The following is a 13,462-nucleotide window of genomic DNA, read 5'->3' as shown; positions in this document are numbered from 1 at the left end:
AAGCTTTCCCGTGAGAAGTTCAAACTCCTGCAGGAGGTGCTCCCCAGCCTGCTGTCTCATTTCTTACCCTTTTCCCTGTAAGGCCTGTCCTGGACCCTGCAGTCTAACCAAACTTGCATGCTTACTAAATTGGTAGCAAATGTCTTTCTCTTTCCCTTCCCTTCCCACCCTGCCCCCCTACCCCCACCATACCTTTTCCTTTCTTCCTCCCTCCCTCCCTTTTTCTTTTTTCTTTCTGTTTCTTTCTTTCCTTCCTTCCTTACCTCGCTCCTTCCTTCTTCCCTTCCCTTTTTCCTTTCCTTTCCTTCTTTCTTTGTTGCTGTTACAATTGATTGCCTCACTGTCACTTCTACTAGCACTCAAAACTAGCACTGGCAAAGTCATTTCAAGATGCATCTTCCCTGTGGCACCTGGGTGGCTCAGTTGGTTAGGTGACTGCCTTTGGCTCAGGTCATGATCCTGGAGTCCTGGGATTGAGTCCCACATCAGGCTCCCAGCTCCATGGGGAGTCTACTTCTCTCTCTGACCTTTTCCCCTCTCATGCTCTCTCTCACTCTCTCTCTCAAATAAATAAATAAGATCTTAAAAAAAAAAAAAAGATGTATCTTTCCCAAAAAATGCAACATTTTTTCAAAAGAAAATAATGAAAAGAAGATCTCCAGTATTACGAGAAACTTTTTATAAAAGGTATTCCCTCTTTTTTTAAGGGAGATGATTTCGGGGTGTGGGGAGCCCTGTCTTATTTTCTGGAATCCATGTGGTAGATATGCAAATTAACATAATTGTTAGCATGGATTCTTGGAGATGGGGAAAGCTGTTAAAAAAAAATGTTCATCCAATTAGTACTTACTGTGCAACTATTAAGAACCAGGTACATTGCTAAGCACTTTGTATATTTTAGTTCATTTAATCTTCACAACGAACCCTAGGGTAAATATTATCTCTATTTTACAGATAGACACTAAAGCTTAAAGAGGGTAAATGTCTTGCCCAAGGTCATACAGCCAGTGAAATTGCAAAGCTAGGATTTGACTCTGGGTCTGACTCTGGAACCCATGTCTTAGTCCCAACACCAAGCTCCGCTCTCTCCTTGCTCTGCCTTGCCTGAAGAAGAGGCAGGAGACAGCCCCATGTTGTGCACAAAGGCCAGGCCTGGAAAAACAATCCTGTAGGCTCTGTGATCATTTGCAGAAAGGCCAGTAGTTAAAGGAGTTATTTCCCTCAGATATGAGATATCAAACCAAGAGAGAAGAAAAATTCAACAGATACTACATTTTTTAGTTTGAAAGGGCTTATCTAACAGGTCTAAAAGAGGTATATTCTTCATTACAAGAGATGAATGGGAAATAGATGACTTCTAGAATTTTTACTGACTATCTTTAAGGAAACAAGTGCCACCATGAGAGGTAATGAATTAAATCTATAATGGTCTGTAAAATATAGATTTTTAAGAGGGGAAATCAACTTATAGAAGAAAAAATGTTTTTTTCTTGTGTATGAAGGGTATCAGTGGGTTAGTTGGTGTAGTTTGACAAAGGTCTCTAGATTAGATAACATTATTATATCAGTGTTAATTGCCTGCTTTTGATAACTACACTGAGGTTGTCAGTGAGAATGTCCTTGATCTTAGGGAATACACACAGAAGTATTTAAGGGGAAAGTGGCTTGTGTATTTAACACAGGCCTCTCAAAAAGTTATATATATATATAATACACGCATACCACAAAATTGAGAGGATGATAAAGCAAATATAAAATGTTCACATTTGGGAAATCTGGGTGAAGACTATACAGAAATTCATTGCATTATTTCTGCACCTGTTTTGTAAGTCAGAAATTCTTTCAGAATAAAGTTTTTAAGAATCAGGTACCAAGGGATGCCTGGATGGCTCAGTCGATTAAGTGGCTGCCTTTGGCTCAGGTTATGATCCCAGCATCCTGGGATCGAGTCCCACATCAGGCTGCTTGCTTGGCAGGGAGCCTGCTTCTCCCTCTGCCTCTGCTTGTGTGCTCTCTCTCTCTCTCTCTCTGACAAATAAATAAATGAAATCTTTAAAAAAAAGTAATAAAATCTTTAATATAAAAAAAAAGAATCAGGTACCAGAAAGTATACAGGGTACCTTCCAGTTTGTGTTTAACAAACAGGGATGTGCATACACACTAGTAGACACAGAAATTATTTCCAAGGAATATATAAGCCATTGTGTTTACTTCTAGAGGTCTAGGGGTGGGCAGGGGATGGTACTGGGATGGAAGGGAATGGACCTTTCATTGTATACTCTTGAGACAGTTCTAGTTTTAAAATATTTCATGTACATACTATTGCCCCATTTCAAAATCTTTTTAAATACTCGAATGCCAATTTTGCGATTTCTCCCAAACCCCCTTTCTGAGCATGCTTGATTTTGCCAACCACAGTTTTGCTGTGCACATTTGCAGAGTGCAAGCAAGGGGCAAGGACCAGGGTACTTCAAGCCTCACCAGGGTCAGAGCAGACCTGGGAGGCTCCCTGGGGAGGATGGAGATGGAAATGCATCTCTAGTATTTCCTGAGAGCTTTCAGGAAGACAGTTCATCTCATCCCTCCATTTCAGTCTCGATCCAGGGAATAGGTCTTTGACTTCTATAATCAATGCTAACATACGGCACCCAAAAGCAAATGTGAAAGCAGAATATTTTTAAAACCAAATACAAAGGCCATATTTTGTGTGTTTCATTTATATAAAATATTCAGAACAAGCAAATCTAGTAAGACAGAAATTAATATAGATGGTGATAGAGGCATGTGGGAGAGAGGAATAAGGAGTGACTGATAATAGGTGTAAGGTTTCCTTTTAGGGTTACAAAAATATTCTCAGATTATGGTGGATGGTTGCACAATTCTGTAAATACTCTAAAAACCATTGAATTGCACACTTTAAAAAAAAGATTTAATTTATTTATATGAGAGAGAGCGCAACTGAGAGAAGCATGCGGGGGGTGGGGCAGAAGCAGGGTCCTCCGCTGAGCAGGGAGCTGGACATGGGGCTCGATCCCAGGACCTAGATCATGACCTGAGCCAAAGGCAGATACTTAACCAACTGAGCCACCCAGGTACCCCAAACTGCACACTTAATTTTTTTTTTAAGATTCTATTTATTTATTTATTTGACAGACAGAGATCACAAGTAGGCAGAGAGGCAGGCAGAGAGAGGGAGAGAGGGAAGCAGGCTCCCCCCTGAGCAGAGAGTCCAATGCGGGGCTTGATCCCAGGACCCTGAGATCATGACCTGAGCTGAAGGCAGAGGCTTAACCCACTGAGTCACCCAGGCGCCTCCAAACTGCACACTTTAAATGTGTGAATTTTACAGTCTATGATCTATATCTCAATAAATCTGTAAAAACAAAATCCAAATACCTACCATTCTGCAAATATTGTTCCAACTGGTCTCTCCTCTCATCAGCCATGGATGTGGTCATTGCAAGATAGTACTTTGGTGGAAAGGGTGGCAGGCAATTTCCAAAGACCCGCCTCAGCTGAAATCCAGAAAACACACAGTTAATGCAAAGAACCCCTAATTCAATGTTGATGAGACACCAAAGCCTCCCCTCTTTGGGCAAGTCTCATTCTAGTACTTAATTAAAAACTAACCCTTCCTGGTGGCCACAAGGAGGAAAAGGGGATGCTTTGGTTTTCCTAAGAAGTTTATTTCAAGATAGGTTTCTGGGGATACTCTTAGACATACTACAGAATGACCTCTCGAGTCTGAGTTTGGTAGATTTGGGGTACCTTTTAATTTTTCATTTGTTTTTGCAAGAGTGCCCACCATTCATACCATACAATGTTTCTTTAACTCATTCTCCTATAGTATCTGTGATACCAATGAGCATAGTTAGGGATTTAATTCCCCATCCCACCTCTACCAAGTCTGAACATCACAGACGTTTACAGCATGCTATCTGAGAAGGTATCCCCTAGCTAGAGCTAATGAGCCCTGGGAATATGGCTAGTCCGACTTGAGATATGCCATCGGTATGAAATACACTCCAGACTGCCAAACTTAGTACAGAGGAAAAAAAAAGTAAAATGTTTCACTAATAACTCCTTATATTGATTATATGTTGAAATGGTAATATTTTAGATCCACTAATTAAAATTAATTTTACCTGTTTCTTTTCATACTGTTTAATTGGGTTACCAGAAAATTTTAAATTATATATATGGCTCACATTATATTTCTATAGGACAGTGCTGGCTTGTAAAATTCCTATAAGGCTGACATATAATCCCTGTAGAAACCCAGTGAGGCCCTTTCCAGGCTTCCACCCACCCAAATATTGACATAAGACCAAGGTGGCAGTTATTTTTATGCAAGCTAAATAGTGGATATGTCAAAAATATGTTTTAAATTTAGATGATCAAAAGTGCATCTTCCTTCATTTCAGCCCTACACTTACAGTAGCAGCTTGAAGATAAGGCACGACATCATTCTCTTTAAAGTAAGAGAAAGAGGGGGCGCCTGGGTGGCTGGATGGGTTAAGCCTCTGACTCTTGACTTTGGCTCAGGTCATGATCGCAGGGTTGGAGATGGAGCCGCATGTTGGGTTCCACACTCAGGCTGCTGGATTCTCCCTCTCTCTGTCCCTGCCCACCCTCTCTGAAATAAGGAAATCTTAAAAATAAATGAAAAATAAAATAAAATATGAGAAAGGAAACTAGCCAGAAATCAGGGTTTAACACGGTGCCTCGGGAGAAGGACTAAAACTCTTAGTTTTAGTTTCATAGTCAGTGGCTTAAAGGAAATGAGAACAGATTTAAGAGAAACAAACAGGCAGGAATTTTAATTCCATGGCCTTTGTCACAAACACAGTGTGTATCCGGTGAATATTTACCTTGCATAGGCCTTAGCTCTAAAATACATCAAGAATCTTACCAGCTCTCAGGACCCCTGGGTGGCTCAGTCAGTTAAGTGTCTGCCTTTGGCTCAGGTCACGATCTCAGAGTCCAAGGATGGAGCCCCACATGGGGGGGGGGGCTGCTCAGTAGGGGGTCTGCTTCTCCTTCTCCCTCTGCCTCCTGCCCCTCTTCATGCTGTCTCTCCCTCTCTTTCAAGTAAAATAAAATAAAAAACCACAACAACTTACCAATTCTCTCCACCCCTACTGTAATCATCCTGGTCCAAAACACTGTCGTCTCTTTGCCTCATTGCTCCAACAGCTTTATAACAGAACTTTCTGCTTCTGCCCTTGCCCCCTTCAGTTTATTCTTAATACAGCATCTAAGGTAACTTTCTAAAAAGGTAAGCTAGATCAATCCATTGCTTCTCAAAATCCTTCATGGCTTCCTATCTTACTCAAGGAAAAGCCAATATCTTTGCAATGGCTGAGAACTATGCCATTCAACAGGATGTCCACTAGCCGCCTGTGACTACTTACACTTAAATAAATTAAAATGAAATAAAATTTTAAATTCAGTTCCTCAGTTGTACTAGCCACATTTCAAACACTCAACAGTATTTGTGGCAAGCTGCTACTGAATTAGACAAAGCAAACATAGAGCATTTCCATGAGCACAGAAAGTTCTATTGGACAGCACTGGTCCAAGAGCTAGAAAAGTTAGTAAATGCCTGCCTATAGGCGAGATACGTTAAGTAAATAGATGATAAGTGATGGGAATCAGGTTTTTCATTACTGAAGTGAGAGTTTTCATATTAGCAAGGGGAGTGGGCTGGAATGAGCCTTGTGGTGATGGATTATATTTGGAGATCTTGATATGAACTCATGTTTAGCTTAACATAGACACAGATGGTTACATATAAAGATAGTTATAGCTACGTGTATACACATATTTCCTTGCTCTGTCAGCTGAGAGGGCCTGGAAGCAATAATACAATAGTAGCAATGAACATACCTAGTCCAAGATCTTGGTTTCTCTTAACCATTCCCCAACTAAAGCAACCAGGGTTCCATGAAGAAAATAGTTGATTTTTAGGACTGACGCAGGAGATACAGAAGAGGCATTTGGGGCATCTTATAGTACCAGAAAACAAGAAAGTGCTCAAAACAACAACAACAACAACAAAATCAACAGTGGGCCCATGTGAAAGAGTTCCAGGAGCAAACTTGAAGGTGCTTCCGTTGAAGCTGGGACAGCTAACATAACAAAATAAAGCAGTATCAAAGTATAACCCAAAGTCTAAAGTAAATATCCAGAAGTCTATGCAGCTATCAATTACTGAATAAATATGTAGGAGAGAAGAGAAAAATCTATGAAGAATCCTGAATAATTTCTGTCTATCTTCATTCCACAAGGACACAGAGCATTCATCCCCACAGTGCGGACTGCCCAGACTGACTGCCTCCCATAGGGTACACTTTGGGAAAGGGAGGAAGAAGAGCAACTTCACCATGGTCAAACCTGACAAACACAGCCTCGGCCAGGTGATCAAGGCATCAACCGTGGTAAGTCACGTTGATGCAGATGCTCTTCTGTGATGTGATTAGGACGACATGGACCTCTGTGGTTTTCCATAACCCCAGCCTGATCACGTGAAAGACCTCGGATTCTAACAGAGGGACATCTCACAAAATAACTGACAAGCGCACCTCAAAAAGGTCATTAAAAACAACGAAAGTCTGTGAAATTGACACAGTCAAGAGAGTAGGCAGACAACTAAACGTAATGTGGGGTCCTAGATGGGATTCTGGGGCAGCCATAGGACATCAGGTTAACACTAAAGAAATGGAACTGAACTGTGGTCTATAGTTCATCATAGTGTGTTAATATTGGTTCATTAACTGTAACAAACGTTCCCTACTAATGGAAAACAACAGGGCAAACTCGGTGAGGGAATAAATGGGAACTCTCGGTACTGTCTTTGCAATTATTCTGTAAATCTAAAGCTGATCCACCAAAATAAAGTTTATTGAAAACAAAACAAAACAACAAAACCCTGATGCTCTGGCTTCTTGAAAAATCAGAGGTTCTGGAATCACTGGGTTCACAATCCTCGGGTAATCATCCCCTTTAGAGGAGGCCTAAGCAGTTTCCACCAGTCCCTATTGCCTCTCACCTGGCACCCACCTCTCATTTCAATTACCTGCCCGACCCCTATAGCCATTGAAGTTTGCATCCTGTCCTCCCTTAAATCTGTTAGCATAAAATGTTACAGCAACAATTTTTTTTAATTCAAGGCAATTTTTGTGTTATGTTAAACACTGTCCAAAGACACCCCAGTTGGAGCATCACACCAGGCAAGGCTGCTCAAACAACCGGGGATTTATGTATCCCATCTCTGTTAACTCAATGAAATAGGAGCAGAAAAGTGTCTTCTCTGCATGTGACTATTTCTTGATCCATGGATTAAGCGATCTTTAGAAGGCAACTGTCTTCCTAGGCATGCGTTCATAAATATCGAAGATGTTCCCAAATTGGTTTGAATCACAGCAGCCTTGAGCCACCAGAGCCATCCGTGTTTTCCATGGGCAGGAAAGCATATTGGGGAAGCCCCTCCCATAAGTCCAAGAGCTAGGGGAAAAGTCACCAGGGCTTAAGGTTCAAATACCCAACACAGCCCAAACTCTCCCAGCCGGTTTTACAACCTGAGCTCACTTCCCAATGAATCTTTCCCCTGCCTTCTCTAATACTGGTTTAAGGCAGAAGATAAACATGTAATAAACTGAGTAGTTACACCTGCCAAACATCAATCATGGAGACCCCAAGTTCTTCAACTCCAGCAAAATATGACCTTTTCTACTGGTCTCAGCACACAGTTTAGCCATTAAAACCAACAGCATGCTAAGAATTACCTGGTATTTGAGTTTAGCCCAAAGACTCATTTTAAAGATTCTTCAAAGTTCTCCAAAGGAAAGCACACCTCTTTTGTTTATTATGTAAGGTATTGTTTGTTTGGAGTTTTTGCTTGTTTTTGAAAGGCCATGTTTAGATAATATATATTTTTAATCCTAGCACAATCTCCTGCATTTCTCCATCAGACAGTTCTGCTTTTTAACATGAAGAGGACTTTATTGGCCAATGGAAAATAGCCTCTCCTTCCCTGCCTTATGCACTCCCAGCCCCCCATGCTTACCCCACAGTGGTGACCTGGGACAAGTGGAATTACAGACACATATAGTGTCCTTTCTAATACTGACTTATCCATCCCACCTCTCCAGGGCCCCTTTGAATCAAAACCCCAGAGTCACCAGATAAAGGATCACAGCACAAAGCAATCCAGACTGTGGCATCTGGCACCAAAGAACATTAGCCTGGAACTTGCGTATTCTTCCATTTGGTCCTCAAAATAGTCCTGTGGGGTAGACGATCATTGCTACCATCAACACGTCATCCTTCCACCTTCACATCAAATCTACACTACAATCACAGTAACCTGAAGCTCAGGGAGATCCAAGGTCCTATAAACTAAGGAATGGCAGATTTTCATTACTTTTCCCTTCTCTCTCTCATTTTTCCTTCTTCTCCTTCACCAAATCTCTGTTGAGCATCTAGTAAAGAAGGAGTCCATGCTGGGTATACCATACTCACAGCCTTCATTCATTCCTTCATATAAATATTTGGCTTTTATAACTAACCTGGGGAAGGCAAATATATACACAAAAGGAGGAATGTGACAAGGTCTAAACATGAAGTGACCCAGGAATCAGAGAAAGGCATCTCATGCAATCAAGGAGGACTTCCCAGGGGAGGTGAGGCTTGAGATGCAAATAGCCACCTAAGTTCTAAACAGTTTCTTTAAAATGAAGTTGTTTCTACTGAAAGAGGAAAAATGTTAAGTACAAGATTTAAGATAGTTGGAAATTGCATAAAGAAATCTCTATTTTTGGATTTTGAAAAATTTGAGACAAATATGAAGTATTTTTTAGTAACTATTTTTATTTTTACTTTTTTATTTGAGACTGAGAGAGTGGGGAGGAGGATGAGAGAGAGAGAGGAGAAGCAGACTCTCTGCTAGGCAGGGAGCCCAATGTGGGGCTTGATCCCGGGACCCTGAGATCATGACCTGAGCCTCCCAGGCATCCCCAAATATGAAGTATTAATATATACTCTATACCTCACATTGGGCATCAGGCTGTGACAATTCAGTATTTAAGAGTCTACTGAAATGGGGCACCTGGGTGGCTCAGCGGGAAGCCTGCTTTTCCCTCTCCTGCTCCCGCTCCCTGACTTGTGCTCTCTCTCTCAAACACACACTCTCTGTCTCAAATAAGATCTTAAAAAAAAATCACATGTCCTGAAGTTCCATCTGCATGTAATATACCACAGTGCATGCCATCTAATAGGAACTTAGTAAATATTTCTTAAATAAATCAGTTAATTCTCTAAGATGACATATTTGTTCTATCAGGATACAGAACTTCCTAAGAAACATACTCCAATGCACACACGGATGGGGCCTTTTATGGTTTCCTCTTTAAAAGCGTTTTGTAGTAAGTAAGAATTCTGAGCCATTTGCAAATCTTCAGTGGAATAGAAGAGTAAGATCTAGCTGAGAAGTGCCTGAGAGGAGTCCCCTAGATTTTCTCAGACTCAGGGTTGCCAGACAAAACACAGGATGCCCGGTTAAGTATGTCCCAGATACTGCACGAATCTACTTACCTAAAAACTTCTTGGCTGCTTATCTGAAATTCACATTGAACTGGGGAGCCTGTGTTTTTACTTGCTGAATCCGACAACCTTACTCAGACTACATACAAGATGGGAGTCATGCTGATGAGCTTACTGTGGACCCCACAGAGGCTGGCTGGGCAGTCGATAAAATCCTGGGCCCAGAACTCAGACAGAAAGTAGAGCTTTCTGTTCCCTGGGGTCAGAAGTGGAGGGAGAGGATCAAGGGCAAAGTGGAAAAGGGAACTTTTAGAGGGCAAAATTTTCTTTATCCTGATTATGGTGGTAGTAGTGTATACACTTAACAAAATTCACCACACTGAACACCTAAAATTGGGAAATTTTATGTTATTACAAAAGAGAGTAAAAGTTTGTTACTTTAGGACCCAATTGTTTTACTGATACAATTTATTTTGTTGACTTCAGTAAGAAACCACAAAATATAAGGGGCCAGAGCAGGTTCTGGAGATCAAATCTTGACAACAATACTTACTAGCAGTTTGATTTGGGGCAAGGTGTGCCTCAGAGGTTTTCCTCTGTTAAATGAGGCTAATTATAATCCTCGCTCATAGAACTACTATAAAAATTTAACATGATATTACATGTAAAGCTCTCAGCACCAACCTTAACACACAGTTACTACTTGTTGTGGTTTTAAGTTAACAATGCAAATAACCACCTAAATTCTAAATAGTTTCTTTAAAATGAAGTTGTTCCTACTGAAAGGAGAAAAATGCTAAGTACAAGATGTAAGATAGTTGGAAACTGTGTAAAGAAATCTCTACTTTAGGATTTTGAAAAATTTGAGACAAATATTAAGTATTTTTTAAATAATAATTTTTATTTTTGTTTATTTATTTGAGACAGAGAGAGAGGGTGGGGGAGGAGGGTCAGAGAGGAGAAGGAGACTCTCTGTTGGGCAGGGAGCCCAATATGGGGCTCGATCCCAGGACCCTGAGATCACGACCTGAGCCGAAGGCAGGTGCTTAACTGACTGAGCCACCCAGGTGCCCCTTAATATGAAGTATTAATATCTATACTATACCCCATGTTGAGCACCAGGCTATGGCAATTCAATATTTAAAAGTCCACTGAAATGGGGCACCTGGGTGGCTCAGTCAGTTAAGCGTCCAACTCCTGGTTTTGCCTCTGGTCATGATCTTCTGGGTCCTGAGACTGAGCCCCCCATGCTCAATGGGCAGTCTGCTTGAGATTCTCTCCCTCTGTCCATCCCACCACAGGCACCCCTTTCTCCCTCAAATAAATAAATCTTAAAAAAAAAAAAAAAAAGGATGCCTGGGTGACTCAGTCGGTTAACTATGTACCTTCCACTCAGGTCATGATCCCGGGGTCCTGGGATCGAGCCTGGCATCAGGCTCCTTGCCTGCTTCCCCTCTGCCTGCTGCTCCCCCTGCTATGCACTCTCTCTCCCTGACAAATAAATAAAATCTTAAAAAAAAAAAAGTGAATAACAGTTTGTTGTTAATGGTTTCCAAAATAGAAGATCTAGAGTAAAAGTTTACTCACTTTATGTCTCTGCTTCTGAACCTGCTAAGATTCGATAGGTCTTAATTTTTCTGAAAACAAGCATTTTTCTGAGTCTGTTGGTTAAGAAGGGCCAGATTCAGGACTTCAAGACTCTCGGTCCCTAAATGTTTACTGAGCACGTACCATGTCCCAGGTTCTGGGAGAAACTGGCCCATACTCTTTACAATTACCCTGGAAAGTGGACACCCATGGCCACCTATTTTCTTTTTATTTTTGGTGAAAAAAATTGAAGGTCAGAGAGGAGGTAAGGTGACGAGCCAGGGAGTAGTCAATTCCACAACCCCCCCGCCCCCGCTCCCCATTGCTGTCTCGTGCTTTACGTGCTGTGAATGGCAACCTCCCCAACCCCACCTCACATTGGAGAAGACAGATTAGTGGGGGAGATGATGCCTCAACCTTCTCTTCCAAATACATAACACACCTATACTTTCTCTTTCCTTAAGTCCTCTCAAATCCCCAGACATGTTTTGGTCACAAGTAGCTTCTCATCTTGCCGAAGACGGAATCCATGCCCTTCCTTATTGAATCAGACCACCATCATTCCTGAGAACCTTCTGGGGCAACTGCAGCAGGTGTTAGCAATTCAGACAGGACCACACAAAAGTGCATTGCACCTGTTTTTGGTTGACTCCAAAGAAATGTAATCATACCTTGAAAATGGACTTTTCCAATGCCCTCTAATATGAGCAAGAAGGTTTACTGCAATGTTTGCAATAGTGAAAAAATGAAATTGACAGCTGCCCTTCAACAGAAGGTGTATCGACTTACTAGAAACCCAGATTTCCTGGAAGGATTCTCCCAAAAATGTTAATAGCCTGGACAAGTCTGTTTCTCGGTTTTGTTTTGAGTTTAATTTTTGAAGTAATCTCTGCACCCAACCTGAGGCTCAAACTCGGGACCCCGAGATCAAGTCACATGCTCTTCCCACAGAGGTAACCAGGCTCCCCTTTCTTTCTAATTTTAGGTATATTCTCTTTAAAATCAGGGTATATAATCTAAAAAAGAATTGATTAAAAAGAAAACACTATGCAGGGAGGTAGAGGGAGGGTGAAGTTTATTTCTGAGCTTTCTTTTAATCCTCTAACCCATTTTGAAGACTTATAACACTTCCTTATTAGGACAATAAAACCCATTAGAGCACATTAATAAATCAGGCTGCCTCCCAAAGAAAATGCCACCAGCACATCTGAGTGAGAAACTATAGTGGGAAATGGCCTCCTGTCTTGATAATTCATCTGTTTCCCAGGTTTCCAGCCTGCCAGTACTTGAAGCCTATAAATACAATTTTTGAAAACAAAATAGACACACCTTTTTAAAGAAGCCTAAGAAACTCTGGGAGAAAGATTAAATACCTATGTACAAGATTCCTAAGGCACCTTGGTCTCAGCTGAGTATGCTCATTCTGAATGGGGACATTGTCCTGGGGAAACAGCTGGCACTGGAATGGGGCCCACCATCTCCCAGCACCCTGCCAGGTGGGGCCGCTGGGGATCATTGGACTGGAAAGGGTTTAGGAGAAGGACCTGAGCCCGATTCCCTCATCTCCCAACTGTAGATGGTTAGGAGCAGCAGCCTATATACACGGAGAGGTACGCCAAGCGATAACAAATTACAGACTAGGAACTTGGAGTCCTCAAGAAGTCCAGTGTCTTGGGGCGCACTCAGCTGCCTCGAACCTGCTCACCTGTTCGTTCCAACGACGCAATTGGCTGTAGCGCACCCTGCAGAAGAGGTACCCGTCCAGGTACACCGAATACAGCTGCAACAGAGACAGACCGTCCCGGGTTAGCTGAGCGAGCAAGTGAGCCCCCCGCCCCGCCAGGTCACCGACCTTCCCCAGCCGAGTCGGACCCTGACCCCACCCCCCCGCCAGGCGCACCACGTAGCGGCCTCCCAGCGGGTCCAGCCGCTGCTGGGACACCGGGATACAGAAGTGCATCTTCATGGCCACGGCGGCGGCCCGGAACAGCGGGGGCAAACCGAGCCGCGGCAGTGGCGGCGAGTCCGGGCTCCGGGAGCAGTTGCGCCGCGGGTCTGCAGCAGCGCGGTCTAGTGTCGGAGCCCCGGAGCGGTGGCCCCGGCGGTGGCCGCGCCGCCCCCGGCGTCCGCAGGTGGGGCGGGCCCCGGGCCACACCGCCCCCAAGCCCCGCCCAGCTCCGGCAGAGCCGCAGCGGCCCCGGGCCTGCCGGGGAGCCCGCCTCCCAGTGGCCAGGTGGGGCCTGGGGCGGAGTACACGCTCGCTGGGGGCCACCCCGGGATATGGACCTCTCCCGGCTCCTTGGCGGGAAAATCCTGCTGCGTGGGTGGCTGG

At 43.0% G+C, this 13,462-nt stretch overlaps 1 protein-coding gene across 1 annotated transcript in view; it reads right to left on the bottom strand.

Annotated features, from left to right (window-relative positions):
- Window positions 1-13,107, bottom strand: part of SNX31 (sorting nexin 31) — a 58,514-nt gene extending 45,407 nt beyond the window's left edge. The window contains exons 1-3 of the mRNA XM_032858746.1: window positions 13,031-13,107; window positions 12,836-12,910; window positions 3,401-3,515 (exon numbers count right to left, since the gene is read on the bottom strand). Of these exons, the coding sequence (XP_032714637.1) occupies window positions 3,401-3,515; window positions 12,836-12,910; window positions 13,031-13,096 (256 nt within the window). The 5' untranslated portion in view covers window positions 13,097-13,107. The remainder of the gene's footprint in view (window positions 1-3,400; window positions 3,516-12,835; window positions 12,911-13,030) is intronic.
- Between the last annotated feature and the right edge of the window lie 355 nt (window positions 13,108-13,462).

This window comes from Lontra canadensis, unplaced genomic scaffold (assembly GCF_010015895.1).
Source record: "Lontra canadensis isolate GAN:19392208 unplaced genomic scaffold, GSC_riverotter_1.0 scaffold15, whole genome shotgun sequence".
Taxonomy (NCBI): domain Eukaryota; kingdom Metazoa; phylum Chordata; class Mammalia; order Carnivora; family Mustelidae; genus Lontra; species Lontra canadensis.
This window is presented reverse-complemented; position numbering and strand designations above follow the sequence as displayed.